Raw genomic sequence first — 18,422 nt, 5'->3', positions numbered from 1 at the left:
ATGATAAAGTGTAAAGTTCTTTTTTTTCTTTTTTCCTCAAGTCACGTAGCACCAAATATGCTATGAACATATTTGAACATACACAATAAACCTTATTAAGCAGAAAATATTTTTGTTTGTAATCTAAGCTCTCTCAGACTTTTGCCAAGAAGAATGAAAATTTGAAATGACATTTATTTTAAGGTAATTTCCTTTATGTTAGGTTTTAACAGAAGAAGCTTTTAAATCGTGCAGTTTGATTTGTGGTTATCTTGAATTAAGTTATTGAAGATGAGTATATAAAATAAAGACTTTTTATCCCCTCCATCATGGAATGCATTCGGGATAAATATTCTCCCTCACGTAAAATAAAATATTTCAAGAAGAACAATATGAATATGTCTTCTTTGCCCAGGAAGAGGAGTGTGGCTTTATTTAATCCCTCCACACCGCCTTGGACACGGCATAGTTAGGGTTCTAAAGGTGGGTGTCGGGTACAATTTTCTGATCTTCAGAGTACCTGGCACACCTGCTCTACAAGGGTACAAGAGTGGAGTCCCATTGTGATCAAGTGAGAAGAACCTCAGCATTTTAAACCTTTAAGACATCTTGCACTGTTGACATCTGAGTGAATTTAGGTTAGAAAGGAAAAATCTTTAGCAGGGACTAAGAGATATAACTTATAGGGAATATGACTTCAGAGAGATTCATTAAAAAGAAAAGCAGCAACAATTTTAAGATACCGTGGTACAAATGAGTCAAATGCAAGTCTGGGTCATTAAAAAACTAGTAATTACACAGTTGATTTACTATCACAATGGAAGTAAAACAACTGAATAATTCTAAATGAGATGGGATACATTTATTTTTTTGCTTTCATTTTGTTTTACAGCTGAGATATTTTCCTGCCCTTTTTTCTAGGTTGCAGCAGATCCTTGAGTTTGGACTCTGATAGTCAAATCACAGCTTCTTCTTCTTGGCAGTGGGTCAATGAGATTGGAGAGCAAGTTCTTTGGTCTCCTGGCCAAGCCCGACTTCAGAACCAGGGCCCATCATGGGCGTCAGGGGACAGCAGCAAGAGCCACAGACAACGAGAGTGGCTGGAGATAGATTTGGGAGAAAAAAAGAAAATAACAGGTACCGACACATGCAGTTTCACAAATGCAAAATGAGTTGCGGTTGAAATTTTGTTTCTGATGCATATAGATGCCTCTCTGTACAGCAAAGTGCTCTACATCTTAATCTTCTCATTGTGGGAAGAGTCTGTATGCAGGTTGTAAATATGCATGTGTGGATTAGTGAGCTGATTCTCAATGGTGAAACCTTTTTGTGGCATATTGTTAATGTGAAAACACTCACCTGTGATCAGGTTTCTAAATGCAAGTAAGACAAGCTGGCCTGTAAAATAATTTGAGATTTCATATGAGGGGGAGAAAAAGAAACCTGAAATTAAAATACATGGTATTTATAATATATTTTAAAAACTAACCTATAAATAATATTTTCTTATAAGGAATTAGGACCACGGGATCCACGCAGTCAAATTTCAACTTTTATGTTAAGAGTTTTGTGATGAATTTCAAAAACAACAACTCCAAGTGGAGGACCTATAAGGGAATTGGGAATAATGAAGAAAAGGTAAGAGAAACTCTGGAGGAAAGAACTGAGTGGCAGAGTAGGCCTCCAAATATTTTCATCAGTGTGTTTCCAGAAAACAGATTTGCAGCCTCATCTGAGGTAGATAACTTGCCCTTGGTTTGCAATGCTTTATATCTTCAATATCAAGCGTATCTACAAAAATGCAACAGACATAGAATCCTGGCTTTGGTTTCCTGTAACCACGTATGGGTTTGTTGATAATGACGTAGACACTAACTAACAGACTCTTCAGGTGAAAGTTACCTCTTTCTACAGGTGTTTCAGGGCAACTTTAATTTTCGGGATCCGGTGAGGAACAATTTCATCCCTCCTATTGTGGCCCGATATGTGCGGGTTGTCCCCAAGAAGTGGCACCAAAGGATAGCCTTAAAAGTGGAGCTCATTGGTTGCCAGATTACACAAGGTAGGATTCAGGGCGAGTCACTGAGCAATTCAATTCCGGTCATCTCTTTTCTGAAATTGTTGCTACTAATGTGGTGTTTCCAACATCTCTCTCAGGTAATGATTCATTGGTGTGGCGCAAAACAAGTCCAAATTCGGTTGATTCAACTAAAAGAGAAGATGAGGCAATCACAAAAATCATCCCCTCTGAAGAAATGCCCGCAAGTAGAGCAGTTATTTTTTTGTGGTTTCCTCAGAAGTATAACTGATACTCCATCCGATATATTAGCTTCAACAACATTTTTCTTTGTCATATAAATGTCTGGAAGCAGATAGTTCAACAGTATCTGCCCATGTGTAAATGATGTATGTCCACAGCTATTCATTACAATATCATAAGTAGCAAAGGTAGTGTGTGCCCTTCAAACACTAGGTAAATATTTTATGGGAAAATAAGAGCACATCTATGCAACGGAATACCCTGCAGCCATGAAAAAGAATGTGTTAGTAATATAGAAAGCTCTCAGAGATAAATTGACAACTTATATAAATAAGCAAGGTACAGAACAGTCTAGTTGCACTCTAGTTGGTGTGTAAAAAGGGAAAACAAAAAATGAATTTTACATATAAAATTAGTATTTCCAGAAGAATGTCAGGGAACATAATTTGGCTTCTTGTGAAGGAAAAACAGAGGTAGGAGATAAACATTCCATTCCATACCTTTACATGCTTTTTGAATTCTGAACTTGTATGTGTATAATCTAGTCAACTAACGAACATTAAAAGTACATTTATTTTTCAGAATATAAAATAATTTGCATATTAATTTTATAAAATTTGGAAAGATAGAAATGTAAGAAAATAAAAATCAGTATCCATAGATAAACACCAAATTCCACTGTATCCAGTCAATTATATTTATAGTCACAACTTGGAGACAAAATGGTAGCATACCATGTATTCTCTTCCATGGCATATGCTTTTCACTTAACATTGTATTATGAGCATTTTTCAATGCTATTAAATAGTTGAAAAACATTAATTAATGTTTTTAATTAATAAAAATTAATAATAATAATAATTATTATTAATTATTATTAAAACAAATTATTAATGTCATTTTCATATAGAAATGCCATTATTTAGTTAACCATTCTCCTATTGTTGGATGTTTAAGTTGTTAAATTTTTCTCAAATTTCCATTCTTATAAATAACACTGCAGTCATTTATGTAAATTTTGTACCTTTCTAAGTTCCTTATCCTCCCTTTCATGAACTACACATTTCTATTCCTGGTCATCCCTTTATTTTCTTCCCAGGGATCACAGCTAAAGAAGGATGTAGAACAAATATTTCTCCTTTAGTTTGTATGGTTTCTACAGGCTTGGGGCCTGCTGTAGTGGCTGGTAAAGTGACCTCTTGTTTCAAAGCAGAAAGCAACAGTTGTAGGAAGGTCTGCTGTTTCATGCACCAGAGCGGAAATGTTGTTTGAGGTCATCAGGCTGAATTTCCTTTTAGTCCTTTAGTCCACAGCTCCAAAGCTCTGGTAATGAGAGGCCCAGGGTCCCCAGACCTCTGTTATTGTACAGGTCCAAGCCCACCCACCATTTAGGGGGAACTGGTTGCTTGAGCCAGGTAAGAGCTCCACACTATGCTAGAATCTTTGACCTGTCTGAATAGCTCCTCGATGGGCCAGCTTTAAACCTTCCCCCTTAATTCTGACTTTTGGAGTCTAATATGGTCTAAGCAACAAGCTCACAGTAAATGTTAATCCCTTTTGGAATGAAATCTTGCCATTTCTGACAACATATGGCCCTAGAGGGTATTATGCTGAATGAAATAAGTCAGACCATGAAAGACAAATATCATATGATTTCACTTATATGTGGAATCTGAAAAATAAAATAAACGAACAAACAAAACAGAAACAAACTCATAGATACAGAGAACATGTTGACGGTTGCCAAATTGGAGGGGTTTGAGGGGTGGGTGAAAATAGGGAAGGGATTAAGATGTACAAATTGCCAGTTATAAAAGCAGACACAGGATGTAAAGTGCAGCATAGGGAATATAGTCAATAATGTCGTAATAGCTATGTATAGTGTCAGATGGGTACTAGACTTATCACTTCGTAAGTTATATGTGTCTAATCACTATGCTATGCACCAGAAACTAATATAATATTGTATGTCAACTGTAATTGAAAAACAATTTTAATTTATTTAAAAAGTAAAAATAACAAAAAATTTTTAAAAAGAAAACTGCCTTTGGGGGAAGATAAATTTTATTTTCCTAAACCTTAGCCAGGATTTTGAATTCTGTCATTTTGCTTTCCAATGTCAGTAAATGCTTACCATGTATTCATTCCCCCACACATTAATGCTTGGAAGACCTTTCAAGTCAATGTTGAGTTTCAGATCATGAAATGTGGTTGCTGGTCATTTCTGTTGTAATGTGGTGCTTCCGCCCTCTTAGGAGTAAACGTCACGATGGTTGCTGTTCCACTGGTGCTACTCTTGGTCCTGCTGAGTGCTGGAATGGGAATCTTTGCAGCCTTTAGAAAGTATGTGACTTTACATTTTTAAATTTCTTCTCTAATTATGTAAACCATCACAAAATCAAAAAGTTCACACCTCAGATGTTCATATGTAGAAAAGTAGCATTGCTTCTTCCAACGTAAAATTTTAGCTTATATTTTCCAAACAAGTCGAGTAGAGGTAGAAGGTGTCATATATCATTTTAGAAACAGTACTTATCATTTAGAAACCCTTTCAGTAGGACTTTTTTGTCTCAATAGGAGGAAGAAGAAACGACATACTAATGGATCTGCTAAGGCTCAGAAAACAGGTTGGTAGAAAACTATCTACAGTTTTATTCTGTCTTTGAGGAAGGGACAGGATCTGCTGATTAAAATCACAATTGTGTCTGTGGCCACACTTATATGGAAAAAAGAAAGAAGATCTATAGCCTTTAAGTTAACACGTTTATAAGGAAGAAATATATTGTATTCTATGTTTATAATTCAAAGTTTTTAGGGCCAGTTTACATTTACTTTTGTTCAACATCATCCCATCATTTATCAACATTACTTTTTTTGGCCACTGCAGTTTAGACCAACATATTACTTGTCTTCAAGGAGAGATTATAAAAACCCCATCTGTGAACTGAACACCGTCCCGCACTCAGCATCTGCAGACTTCCAGAGTATTTTCCACTCTGGGAAGGTAGGGGAAGGACTAGGCATGGCTGTGTCCAGGTTTCAGAGAATTTTTAGGACACAGGATGCCCAAGCAATGCATCAGCTGCAGTCCAGAGAGAGGGCAGTGGGGCAGGACCCCTGAGAATCTCAGGGACAACTTGGGACTCCACCTCCACAGCGTGTAAATAGCCAGCTGTGTTGACTCCTCTGGTCACAAATGCCATGTCAGTGCAGATTAGAAAACCATGCCCAGGTGGTCTAACAGGGATACGCGGGGACCTGTGGGTACAAATGCTTTCTAAAGGCACTGTGTAAAGCGTCGTCGGGATAGCATTTGCTGTTGTTATAACAACCTCAGCGTGCTGTCTCTGCCACACACACTTGAAGCACTGTGCCCATGACTTTATCACAAGGTCCACCGGCAAAAGACAACCTGACCTCTGGCTCATGGAGCAACATGCAGTGGAGTATGTGCATTACACTTCTGAGATATTACTTTGTTTCTGGTTGTCTTCATTTCAGACTGTTGGAAGCAGATTAAATATCCCTTTGCCAGACATCAGTCTGCTGAGTTTACCATCAGCTATGATAATGAAAAGGAGATGACACAAAAGTTAGATCTCATCACAAGTGACATGGTGGGTAAGTGCCAACCTCTGTGACAGTGCTATGAAGGAGATGTTGGTTGTGGAAGAAGGGAGACAAGGAGAGAAATAAGACCAAAATCCTTTTGTGTAGATGGGGTCCTATAAATGAGTAAGTAATACGTGAAGTTTTCTTTCTGCACTCTGCACAAAGTTACAAACTGACATTGAGATATTTCACAAAAGCCCCATTCAGTTGAGGCTTTTACAGCTGCTGGGGCTATAATGTCACCAAAGCAATGGCCCTGACTTACCACTAAAATCTAGAAGCTCTTAATTGATATGTTTTTGTTACTAAGGTTTTGATTAAGCCACTGGGAAAGATGAACTAAAGGACTAGAAAAATGAGTTAAACAGCTCCTGCTCTTGAGGAAGAGGAGATAGGAGATGAAGAAACCTGTCCAGTGATAGAATGGCCTTATGTCCCTGACAAGCTGCTGTCAAGAGTTGAGCTTCTCAGACTATCTGTGGGGAAGGTTCCATTTTTTTGCTTTTTAAAAAAAAAAAACACACAAAACTTTCTAATCCATTAAGCATTGATACTTTTATAAACTACAATATAAATTAGTAGTAATTTTATTTTTAAAAAGACATACAAAATACAAAGATGTGATTTTTTTTTATTAGACTCAAGGGACATAAAATTACTCTCTCAAGTTGCTGTAAGTTTCTAAACACTTGCTCTCAATGTGTGTTCTTACCTCTTTACAGACCTGTCACAAACAGCTCTCAGATATGTAGGCGTCTACAGACCACACTCTGAGTAGCACTGCTCAAGCTTCTTCTCCAAGTGTGTTTTGAGGACCAGCAACATCAGCATCATGGGAGCTTACTAGAAATGTGGGCTTTCAGGCCATGCCCCAGGCTTACTGAACCAGAAGTTCCCAAGTGTGCGTGTACATATCACAGCCAGGGAGGGGCCAGTGGATAGGTGGCCTAAGCTGCTTCAAGGACAAAGAGAACATCTGTCCAACTAAAATCCATCTTGTTCCTTTCTCTAGTCCTATGTTGGGGCAAAGCCAGGAGAGAGGAGACCCCCTTGTCTGTCCTCTTCTTCCTTTCATTCTCCTTCAGCTTCCGATGCAGCCTCCTTCCTCACTGTGTAGTGCTTCTTGGTCTCTGATACGTGCAAGGCCCAGGTCGCCCTCTTGCCCCCACTCCTCTGCAGTCTTCCCCCTAGCAGTCTCACCCACTCCAGAGCGCTCACTAGAGCCCTTCCTTGCATATTTGTCCACTCTGTTGCTCAAGCCCAGACTTCCCTCCTGCTCCCCAATAAGTAATTCTCATCTGCTGGACATCTTCCCCTGCAAGTGTCACCCGTTCTCCAGGAGGTCCAAGATCGAACACATTATTCCTAACCCTCCCCTCATATGCTCCCTTCAATCTTCTTCTAATTGGCTTCCCGACTCTGCATCCCAGGCTTCCAGGCTTAACCTGGGAAGGATCGTTGGTGCCCCTCTTTCCTCATACCCTACCTACATCACTGTGATAAATTCTTCTGACTTTTCCAAGGCTGCTGCCAATTCCCTAGTTTGTAATTTCTATATTTCATTTTTCTTTGCTTTTTACTTCCTTTTTTTCTTTCATTTACCTCTCCTTCTTCCGCCTCCCTCCAGAGTTACCTCTGACTGTGCCAGTCTCTTATTTAGAATCCTTATTAGGTTTTCTACAGAATTAACTCAAACTTCCTAGCAACACACTCAGTGCTTCTCAAGGTCTAGCATATGGTTAACAGCACACACTTAGGACATGTGCTCGAATTCTCGCTTCCTTGGCTGCCAGCTGTGTGATCTTGGAAGTATTTACTTAATCTCTCTCTGCTTCATTTTTCCACTTTTGAAATGGAGTAATAGTCTCTACCTCATAGTACTTTTTTTTGAGGATTTAATTAATTGATACCATAATATCTTGGAATAATGCCTGGCATGGAATAACGACTCCATAAATGATGTTTTATTGTTATCACCATTATCATTAGTCCCCAGCCTACTATTTTGGTCTTTATATTCTACTGAACTACTCCATGTCCCTCATCTTGCGACCACATCAAATCCTAACTGTTTTCATGGCCTTTGTTGAATAGGTTTAATCACTTTTCCCTCCACCTCCAAAAGTTGTCATTTCAAGAGCCAGTATAAGAGCTCCATGAATTATTTTTCCCTATCCCCCTAGATCGATAGAGTGAAACGTAATATGTGCTTCTCTCGGTTCCTGTGATTCTGGAGGCTTCCCAAAGCAGGCCTATGGTTGTGGAAGCCCCTAATTGCGGCATCTATGCCTTTTACATGTTGTTCTTTCTCATCGTGCCTGGTACCTTAGGCTCTCAGCAGAGTTGAAGAAGCAGAGCACCCTCCTCTGCAAACAACGCGCTTGTCCGTGTATCAGTGGGCTGCGCAATGATGTTCTATGGACTGTGCTCTTTTGATTTCAGATTACCAGCAGCCTCTCATGATTGGCACTGGGACAGTGACGAGGAAGGGCTCCACCTTCCGGCCCATGGACACCGACGCGGCGCACGAGGCAGGGGCGAGCGCCGAGGCCTGCAGCCACTACGATTGCCCTCTCTCCAGCGGCCGCCACGAGTACGCGCTGCCCCTGACCAGCCCCGAGCCAGAGTACGCCACGCCCATTGTGGAGCGGCACCTGGCCCGCGCACACACCTTCTCGGCGCAGAGCGCCTACCGTGTGCCAGGCTCCCAGCAGGCGCACAAGCACTCCCTGTCTTCTGGCAGCTTCTTCCCAGCTGCAGCGGCAGCTGGCGCCACCAGCGCGGGCTACCCACAGCCCCGGAGCCCCGCGCCCTCTGACCCAGGCTACGATCAGCCCAAAGCCGGGGGCTGCTTAAGCGCAGAGCCGGACTATCAGAAGCCCCAGCGGAATGATGCTTACTCAGCCCCCAGAGACTGCCTCAAACCCCTCAACCAGACGGCCGTGACTGCTCTTCTGTGAACACAATGTGAAAGAAACCTGCTGTGGTACTGAGCGTCTGGCTGTGTGTGGCTCTGGAAGAAGAGAGATGGGTTCGTGAGTGTGTGTGTGTGAGTGTGTGTGTGTGTGTGTGTGTGTGTGTGTGTGTGAGAGAGAGAGAGAGAGAGAGAGACTCAATAGGATCCTGCGGTGGAATTCTAGAGACCACCTCTCATACTGTTTACAAAGTTGTGCAGCTGTTTTTGTTCTGACCCTTAAGGCAAGAGTGTTGGTTTTTGTTGGGCTAGAAAAATGAAAAATTTGTAGATGGCATTTTCATTTCTCTAACTGTGATATTGAGCTGCTTTGGTATAAAATGTGCAATCTGTACAGTTATATTTAACAAGAATTAAAGTAACTTAAGTTTGCTTTATCAGATTTTAGTTCTGCCCAGGTTAAGTGGGAGAATGCAGGTGTTGCAAAAAAAAAAAAAAAGAAAAAAGTATATAATAGTATGTTCACTTTCTAAATATATTTTATCTGATACTGTGTAGCAGCAGGTCTGTTTAAACTTAATCTTGTTATTGTGGCTCATTTCCTTTCCTTTTTAATAACTAGAACTAAAAGCATTAACATTCTTCTCCTGGAAGGAGTGAAATTACTTGAAGCATGAAAAGCACACCAGGGTGGTTGTTAGCAATTATGATTGTAGATTTAAAACACACACACACACACACACACACACACACACACACACAGACAACCACCTCAGCAACTGCCTGTTCCTTAGACTCCACTTCAGATGGGGACGTGTAGTGGAGGGTCTGGGCCTGCATAGAGCAGGAGGTCTCTGGCCTGCAGGGGACCTCATGGCCTGAGGGATCCTGAGGGACCTGGATCCCTAAGGAACTGGCTGTCATCACACTTCGCTTCTTCCTCACCTCAGACCTGGCAGATACTATATGCAAATCACTCTTTTCAAACTACCTGCAAAGCCAAATGCCAAGACTTATCAGCAACCAAAACTGCTCTGCCAAGAAATTGAATGAAGGGTGCACAGCAATTACAGTCTGAATTACTGTGTCAGGTGCTTTTGTACCTCAGATTAAAAATACAGCTGAGGTCAGACGCGCACACTTTTCACGACTTTCTTTAGCAATAGCACACTGTAGTCTGAAACACAAAAAAAATTTATTTGAATTGTATTCTTATGAAAGTGACCGGGGCCAAATCTACATAGAACTTTTCTACTGAGATTGTTGGGAACTGTTTTTCTAAGGAACACTTTTCCCTTCAAGTATGTGTCCGTAATTCCAGATTAGCCCAGACCTCAGCTGTACCTCATGTTCAGTGGTTTTCTATGAGTTTGCTTTGTGAGTTCACTGTGGGGGATTTAACCTCTTTTGCCAAAGAGGAAAATATGTGATTGTTAGTTTGTTTTTATAGAAAATGTGGACCAAAAAAAAAAAACACATTTCCCTAAAAAAAAAAAAAAAAAAAATGTATTATAATCCTATTTGTATGACTATGACTTTCTGTGAACCGTATAAATATTAAACTAGGGTGGTGGAAGGTCGTGGCGGATTATCTGTTGGTTTTTGTGGAAGATAAACTGTTTACCTTGTGGTGTTTACATGGTTTTATATGCATACTAATGTAATAAAGGGTGCCAAGTCCAAGTGCCTGCACCTCTCATTGGTGTCTGCTTGCTGGGCTATTGAAGAACCTTGCGGCTCAGACTCCATAAAAGGGCAAGTGATAGGGTGGAAAAAGCATGGGCATGGGGTCCGATGGATGTTGTTTCCAGGTCCTGATTTGCTGCACAATAGTTGAGGGATCTTGGGCCAGTTGTTGTGGAAATAAATGAAGACCAACCATATGAGAACAAGCAGAAGCTACTCAAAAGCTTGCTACAGCAGTGGATTAGCCACTATTGTGTTTTGGCAGAGAGAGACTCAAAGGCAGCAGAGTGGGAAAGCTTTATAGTGGAAAAAAGGGAAGGCTTCTGTGCCTGATGAGAGGCTGTCGGCCTAGGGAAGCTGTAGGAGGAATTAACTAGAAGAGGGGCATCCTGTATAATTGTTAGGGGTGCATATTTGGCTTCCTCTTCTTGGTCCTAACTTGGAAGTAGAGACAAAAGTTTCGGAAGATAACAGTTATTAACCAAATTCTAGGATTTGGGGTCAATTGTTACAGGTGTTATTGTTTGACTTCCTGGATTGTTACCAGAAATAGTGGTCTGATTTCTTATAGGTCTGATTTATAGGAGGCGGGCTTTCTGAGCCAGTTACTGTGGAGATTGGTTTCCTGCTTTTATTGGTGTAGTTGGGAATCAGAGTTCTATTTTTATACATGGTTTGGCCATTATCCATTTGTATATTCAGTCTGTCGTTATGTAACCCTGAGCCTCAGTTTCCTCATGTGTAAAAATGATGTTAATGTACCTTCCTCCAAGGCTTTCAGATAAGAATTAATTGGGACATCTATCAAAGTGTTTCTTCTATAATAGGCCTTTTTTTCTCAGTGAGCTGTATATAGCAGTTTAACATTACAATAGTCCGTAAGAATGGATATCTTTACAATGAAGCTGACTTCGTCACATGTCTTCCTCATACTTGTGATCTAATCATGACAGAAAGGACGAAACAGGACTTTGTTTTCCAACAGCACTTCCTCAGGGTGGCCTCGCTGTGTAGACCAGGGTGGGGAAGTGGAAAGGCCTGATAGATAAACCCTACACAACCAAGCTTAAACCTAGATGATAAGAGCAAAACATTTCTGTCTTTCCTTTTCAGAGTTTGGCAACTTTAGCACATATAATAAAGTGAGAATGAGATAATTCTAATTTTTCTGGTTTCTCCTATGTTTCTCCTCTGGTCTCTCCAAATCCTACCGGGGGGCAAAGATTGCATTCTGCCACATCACACATGCAACTGTGATGGAAACACGTCTGCTCTGACAAGACTACGCTGACCACAGAGGTGGCCGAAACTGCTCTGGATTTTATTACTGTGATTTCCACTTTCATTAGTATGTAGTCAGCCTAGAACACATCTAGAAAGGATGTGAGAGATTGTTCTGTGTTTATTACACGTGCGTTGGATTCTCAGCAGAAAGTGAAATCCCATTTACATTATAGGTGCAACTGTAGGTGCCAGGAAGAGTCTTTCATCAATATATCCGTTCAGCAGTCCAGGTTGCTTGGACTCACTGTCCTCAAAATACTTCTCTTGCGTTCATTCAGGCACCAAATAGTTGTTGAACTTCTAAGAGCCACCCTCACCCTGTACTTACTTAAATTGAGAGAGTACGCCTGGGCTCTGGCCAAGACCTGGGAGCAGCTAAGTCCCACTCCTGTGAAGCTACGGTTGGTTCCAAGCCTGCTAATGCTCCCTGCCCCAATAGCCCATCCAGTCACCCCACACTCTCCTCAAACCCACACCAGGTTCACTGCTTACCTCCCACTACAGCTCCGTCTCCCAGCCAACCACCGGTTCTGGGAATAAATTCTGGAGACTAAAGATTTGTGCTCTGCTTTGGGTATTCTGTCATTTTCCTACTATGTATTCGGCTGTGAATTCATTTGTATTCATAATACTTCAGACTTGAGCTTCTTGAATTTTAAGATTCAGTGTTATCAACTATGAAAAATTCTCAGCTCCCCCCTTTTTTTCCAATACTACTTTGACTCTTCGCTGTTTCCTGTATTCACTCCTCCATTGGGCCATCTCATTCTATCCCCCCCCACCCGCCTCCCCCGCCCGTTTCTCTTAATCCCTCTTATTTTCCATCTCTTTGTCTTTCTGTGCTGTATTCTGGGTAAATTCCTGAAAGACAGTACAGCATAGTGGTTGAGTACACAGACTTCAGATTGCCTGGCCAAGAAACCATGACTTCTCAGTGCCTGTTTCCTTACTTGTTACGTAGGGAAAACAATACTACCTACCTACCTATGGCTGTTGTGAAGATTAAATGTAACTTTTAGAGCACTGTCTAGCCCACGTGAAGCACTAATGTATAAGGTTATATATTATACTTCAGTTTACTCATCCCCTCTTCTGCTATCTAGTCTGCTGTTTACTTACTGACGTTTTCATTTCAATTCTTTTTTAATTTCTAGGTCTGGTGATTCTTTTTCAAATCTGCCCTTTTCTACACTATCTTGGTATTTTCTTGGGCTTTGATTCCTTCTTTTAGTTATTTGAAACATGAATTTTATATTCCTTGTGACTGTTATCTTCATCTCATTTAGAGTAAAGGTCGGAGCTTGTGCACTGATTATAAGGCCCTGTTAATCTGTCATTGCTGTCCAGGAAATGTTCTCCCAGTTGCTCACATGGTAGCCACACATGGCAATTGAGCACTTGAAATGTAGTCAGAGGGACTGAGGAATAAATTTTTAATTTTATTGAATTTTAATTTACTTAAATGTAAATAGCAACCTGTGGCTACTGTATTAGGACAAATCTGTAATCTGTACCCCTGCCCCCACCATCAAGCTGTCACCTCTCTGACCTCATCTCCTACTTCTTCCCACATTGTTGACCCCATTCCAGCTACATGTGCCTCCTGGCTGTCACCGGAACGTGCCAGGGATCCACCCATCTCAAAACCTTTGCACTTGCTGTTCTCTTTTCAAGCAAAGCTCTTTCCCTAGATATCTGCATGGCTTGTTCTTTTGCCTCTGTCAAGTCTGCACTCAAATGTGCAGACCTCCATGAGGTCTTCTTTTCTTTCCCTGTCTGAAAACTGCACATTTCTCCCCTAACACATTTTCTGTCTCCTGCTTTACTTTTCTTCTTAACATTTATTGCTATCTAATACAGCATGGATTTTTTAAATTTATTTTTTGTTAGTTATCCCACTAGATTATATCCCATGAGAGAAAGGATTTTTGTCTGTATTGTTCCCTGCATATCCCCAGAACCTAGAAGAATGTTCAATTAATATTTGCTCAATAAATAAATGGCCAGAAGTTCCTGAGGCTCTGTTCTCTTTATTGTTTCTACTGATTCTTGTTCATGTGTGTATATGTGTGGTTTCAGATTTTGACTGGATTTTGACTGGCAGCCCTCCCATAACAGGACATTTTCCTCCTTGTGAAAACCTCATGATAATGTTCTTTCTGAGTGGTTTTGCATTTATAGTATGTATCAGGTACACCAGGTAGGGCTGCCAGATAAAATACAGGATACCCAGTTAAATTTGAATTTCAGATAAACAACAAAATAGTTTTTAGTGTAAGTATGTTCTGTGCAATACTGGGGACATATTTATACTACAAAATTATTTGTGTCCTGTTTTTTATTTGCAAAATCTGGCAACTCTAACACCAGGAGTATCGTCAGTCCTGTACCAATTTTTATTTACACTTTTGGTTTGGTGGTTCCTAGATTATACCGAAAATTTAGACCAAAACCTGTGTAAGGCACAGGCTACAGGTAAAAATTTCTCAGAGGAGACTTTTTTACCATCTAGGGCCATTTATCCTTTGGTGTCTGTCTTGTTGGGCAGATATTTTTAAGGTTCAGCCTTTTACTAGTCTGTCTCCCGGCCACACCTAACCCCAAATCTTGTCTCCTACCCCTTCACGGAGGTTAAATACCCAGCGTCTAGTAACTGAAACTCCCTTACCCCCCAAATGTTTGGAGCGTCAGCACCAGTGCTTGTCACTCTTTTTCAGGTTCTTTGATTCTGATACCTGGGTATACCCCTTTATTTCTTGAGATTAGCAGGGCCTTTTGAAAAATTCTGACTTTATTTTACCTAACATTTCTAAGAATTTATAGACAGGTTTTCATCTTATCTAGCCTGCCATGTTGTGGGAATGGTGCCTCCTCAACAGGCAGGAAACAGCGTATTTATTGTAAACAGCACAGGCTTTAGAACTGTACAGAACTCAGGTTTAACCTGGGATTTAATTTTATTTATTTATATTTTTATTAAAAATATAGCTAAAACACAATATTAGATGAGTTTCAGGGGTACACCATAGTTGTTCATTTATCGACCCAAAGAAGTGATCACCAAGAAAAGTCCAGCAACCATCTGACACCATACTATGCTATCACATTATTATTAACTATTTTCCCTGAGCTGTACGTTACATCCGCATGACTTATTTCTTTTATACCTGGCAATTTGGACCTCTTATTCCCCTTCACCTCCCCCCCCTTTTAAACATTTCAATTACAGTTGACATTCAATATTATTTTATATTTTTATCTTTCAGGAGTACAGCATACTGGTTAGACATTTATATAATTTAAGAAGTGATCCCCCTGACTAGTACTCACCTGGCACTGCACTTATTACCGTATTATTGACTGTATTCCCTGTGCTGTACTTTACGTCCCCGTGATGATTTTGTAACTACCAATTTGTACTTCTTAATCACTTCACCTTTTTCACCCTGCCCCCAACTCTCTCTCATCTATCACCCCAACAAATCTAGTACCCATCTGCCAGCATAGTTATTATAATATTGACTACATTCCTTATCCTATACCTAAGTCCCCATAACTACTTTTAATAACCAATTTGTCCTTAATTATTTCTCCTTTATTCACCCACATCTTTAACGCCCCCCCATTTGGCAACCATTAAAATGTTCTCTATATTTATGAGTTTGTTTCTGATCTGTTCGTTTATTTTGTTCTTTAGATTCCACATATAAACGAAATCACATTGTATCCACTTTCTCTGTCTTACACTCCACTCAGCACAGTACCCCCCAGGTCCATCCATGCTGCCCCAGATGGCAAGAACCCATTCCCTTCCATGGATAAGCAATATTCCATTATATATATGTACCACCTCCTCTTTATCCGTTCATCCATCAATGGATACCCAGGCTGCCTCCATATCTTGGCCATTGTAAACAATGCTGTAATGAACATGTGGATACACACATCTCCAAGTAGCGATTTATATTTCTTCAGATAAATACCGAGAAATGGGATCACTGGGTCCGTCTTTGTCTCTTTACCTTTGTTTTACAGTCTGTTTTGTCTGCTATAAGTATGGCTACCCCAGATTTTTGTTTGTTTCCATTTTCATGAAATATTTTTCACCATCTCTTTCTGTCTGTGTGAAGTGACTTGTAGGCAGCATATGTAAGGGTTTTGTTTTCTTATCCATTCAACCCTCCTATGTCTTTTGATTGGAACATTTAATACATGTATATTGAAAGTAATTGTTGATAGATATGTAACTATTTTTATTATTTTTATTATTTATAATTTTATTATTTATAATTTTAATCTTTATTTTTCCATTGTCTTAAAGAAGTCACTCTAACATTTCTTGTAATACTTTGGTGGTGATGAACTCTTCTACCTTTTTCTTGTCTGGGAAGCTCTTTATCTGTCCTTCAATTTTAAATGACAGGCTTGCCGGGTACAGTAATCTTGGTTGTAGGTCCTTGCTTTTTATCACTTTGAATATTTTCTGTCAATCCCTTCTGGACTGCAAAGTTTCTATTAAGAAATCAGCTGACAGTCTTACGGGGGCTCCCTTATAAGTTACTAGTTGCCTTTCTCTTGCTGCTTTTAGGATTCTCTCTTTTTCTTTAACCTTTGCCATTTTAATTATAGTGTGTCTTGGTGTGGGCCTGTTTGGGTTCATCTTGTTTGGGACTCTCTGCAGTTCCCGGGCTTGTATGTCTATTTCCTTCGCCAGGTTAGGAAAGTTTTCAGTCATGATTTCTTCAAATAGTTCCTTGTTTTTTCTTTTCTCCTTCTGGTACCCCAATGATGTAAATGTTATTACGCTTGATGTTGTCCCAGAGGTTTCTTAAACTATCCTCATTTTTTTTCCCTTTTTTCTGCTGTTCCGATTGGGTGTTTTCTGCTACTTTGTCTTCAGATCACTGATTCGATTTTCTCCCTCATCTAGTCTGCTGGTGATTCCTTGTAGTGCATGCTTCATTTCAGTTATTGTATTCTTCAATTCTGCTGGTTCTTGTTTTATGGTTTCTCTGTGCTTTTTTACACTTGCCATCTCTTTGTTGAAGTGCTCACTGAGTTCCGTGAGCATCCTTATGACCATTGTTTTGAACTCTGGTAAGTTGCTTGCCTCCATTTCATTTAGTCCTTTTTCTGGCGTTATCTTCTCTTCTTTTATTTGGGGTGTATTTCTTTGTTTCCTCATTTTGGCTGCCTCCCTATGTTTCTTTCTATGTAAGGGGTAGACCTGCCATGTCTCCCAGTCTTGGCTGGGTGGCTTTATGTAGTAGGACCACCTGCTCCAGGTGCTCCAGGAGTGTCCCATGTGTGAGTTGTTGCTGCCCTCCTGTTATAGTTGAGCTTTGATTGTTATTGGCAAGTCAGTGGGTGGAATTGACCCTCAGGCTGATTGGCTGTGGGCTTTTACCATGTCTAAAGCTTACAGGCTGCTGTGGGGGGAGGGTGGGCAGGGCTTACCCCAGTTAGTGGGATTCACCCCAGCTGGCTCTGCTGCCTGTTGACACTGCCCTTTGTGTTTGCTGCTTGTGGGCAGTGCTCTGTTGTGGTGAAGCCAACCTCCAAGTATATTGGTTCTGGAACCTCTTGGGAAGAGCTTTGGTGCAGGCCTAACACACCCACTGCCTGTGATTAGCTGGGGACTACTTGGTAGGAACTACAAAGTGAACTGCATTGTTTCACTGCCTGTGCTAAACCTGGAGGCATGGGGAGAGGCCACATTGTGAGAGCACAGCTGCCACAAGTACCAGGCCTGGGGTAACTCCACAAAAGGAGTTACTTGCTTTCATCTGCTGTCTCCCTTAAAGTTCAGCTGCTGATAAAGCCTAATGCAGTATCTGAGTTGGGTAAGGCAGGTTCTTGGAGAGTCACTAGAATGGGATTGGTTGTGTTCACCAGTTTAATGTAGATTTTGGTTTGGTGTCAGTGCTGAGCCTGGAGCAACTCAGCTAAAGTCTCAGAGCACACCGAGGCCAGTTGTTGCTGTTCTGGGGCTGTGGATTCCAATAGTTTCTGCAATGCGGGCAGGGCTGGCTGCTCGCTGAGGAAGTGCCTCCAGCATTGGGGGAGTTGGGTGGGGCAGAGTCCCACTGAGTCAGTAGGGTGGAGCCCCAGAGCTCACCAGACCAACCAGATTCAGATTTGGCCATAAGCGCCAGGGGTGGGCTCAACTCATTAAAGATGGCGGCTGACTGCGCAGCTGTCCGGAGGAGGAGCCTACACAGGGAAAATGGCGAGTGTCCTCCAGCACTGGCCTCGAAGCCACACACCTCAGTCTGCTCCACGTGTGCCTATGATGCTCCCTGAGTCACCGTCCCATCGCTGGAGCCCAAGGTGAGTGCTTGCGAGAAAATGAGTGTGCTCGGGCCATTTAAGAGGATGTCTGGGTTTCCCGCAGCCTTTCATCCCACTTGAAAGGTTGGAATCCCCACTGTTTTTCACAGCCAGATGTTGTGGAGGCTCCTCTTCCTGGCACCAGTACTTTGGGCTGGGAAGCCTGGAGTGGGGCTGAGATCCTTTGTTTCTCTGGTGGGGAGAACCTCCGTGGCCAAGGTATCCCTCCCTCCCTATTTTCAATCACCATACAGAGGTTTGGGACCAACCTGGTTCATGTCTCCGCCCTTCCTACCATCCTCGACATGGCTTCTTCTTTATAACCTTAGTTATAAAACCTGTTCACAAAGACTTCAG

At 41.1% G+C, this 18,422-nt stretch overlaps 1 protein-coding gene across 2 annotated transcripts in view; it reads left to right on the top strand.

The window, feature by feature from the left end:
- Positions 1–10,244, top strand: part of DCBLD1 (discoidin, CUB and LCCL domain containing 1) — a 68,178-nt gene extending 57,934 nt beyond the window's left edge. The window contains exons 8-15 of one of the 2 annotated variants that reach the window (XM_081044956.1): positions 901–1,116; positions 1,493–1,617; positions 1,894–2,041; positions 2,137–2,244; positions 4,495–4,582; positions 4,817–4,866; positions 5,741–5,860; positions 8,294–10,244. In XM_081044956.1, the coding sequence (XP_080901082.1) occupies positions 901–1,116; positions 1,493–1,617; positions 1,894–2,041; positions 2,137–2,244; positions 4,495–4,582; positions 4,817–4,866; positions 5,741–5,860; positions 8,294–8,811 (1,373 nt within the window). In that variant the 3' untranslated portion in view covers positions 8,812–10,244. The remainder of the gene's footprint in view (positions 1–900; positions 1,117–1,492; positions 1,618–1,893; positions 2,042–2,136; positions 2,245–4,494; positions 4,583–4,816; positions 4,867–5,740; positions 5,861–8,293) is intronic. The other variant, XM_081044955.1, reaches the window with a different exon arrangement.
- The last annotated feature ends 8,178 nt before the right edge of the window (positions 10,245–18,422 follow it).

The sequence above is a fragment of the Rhinolophus hipposideros genome, assembly GCF_964194185.1.
Source record: "Rhinolophus hipposideros genome assembly, chromosome: 3".
Lineage (NCBI taxonomy): Eukaryota > Metazoa > Chordata > Mammalia > Chiroptera > Rhinolophidae > Rhinolophus > Rhinolophus hipposideros.
The sequence above is the reverse complement of the archived record's forward strand: the minus strand, read 5'-3'. Positions and strand labels throughout refer to the sequence as shown.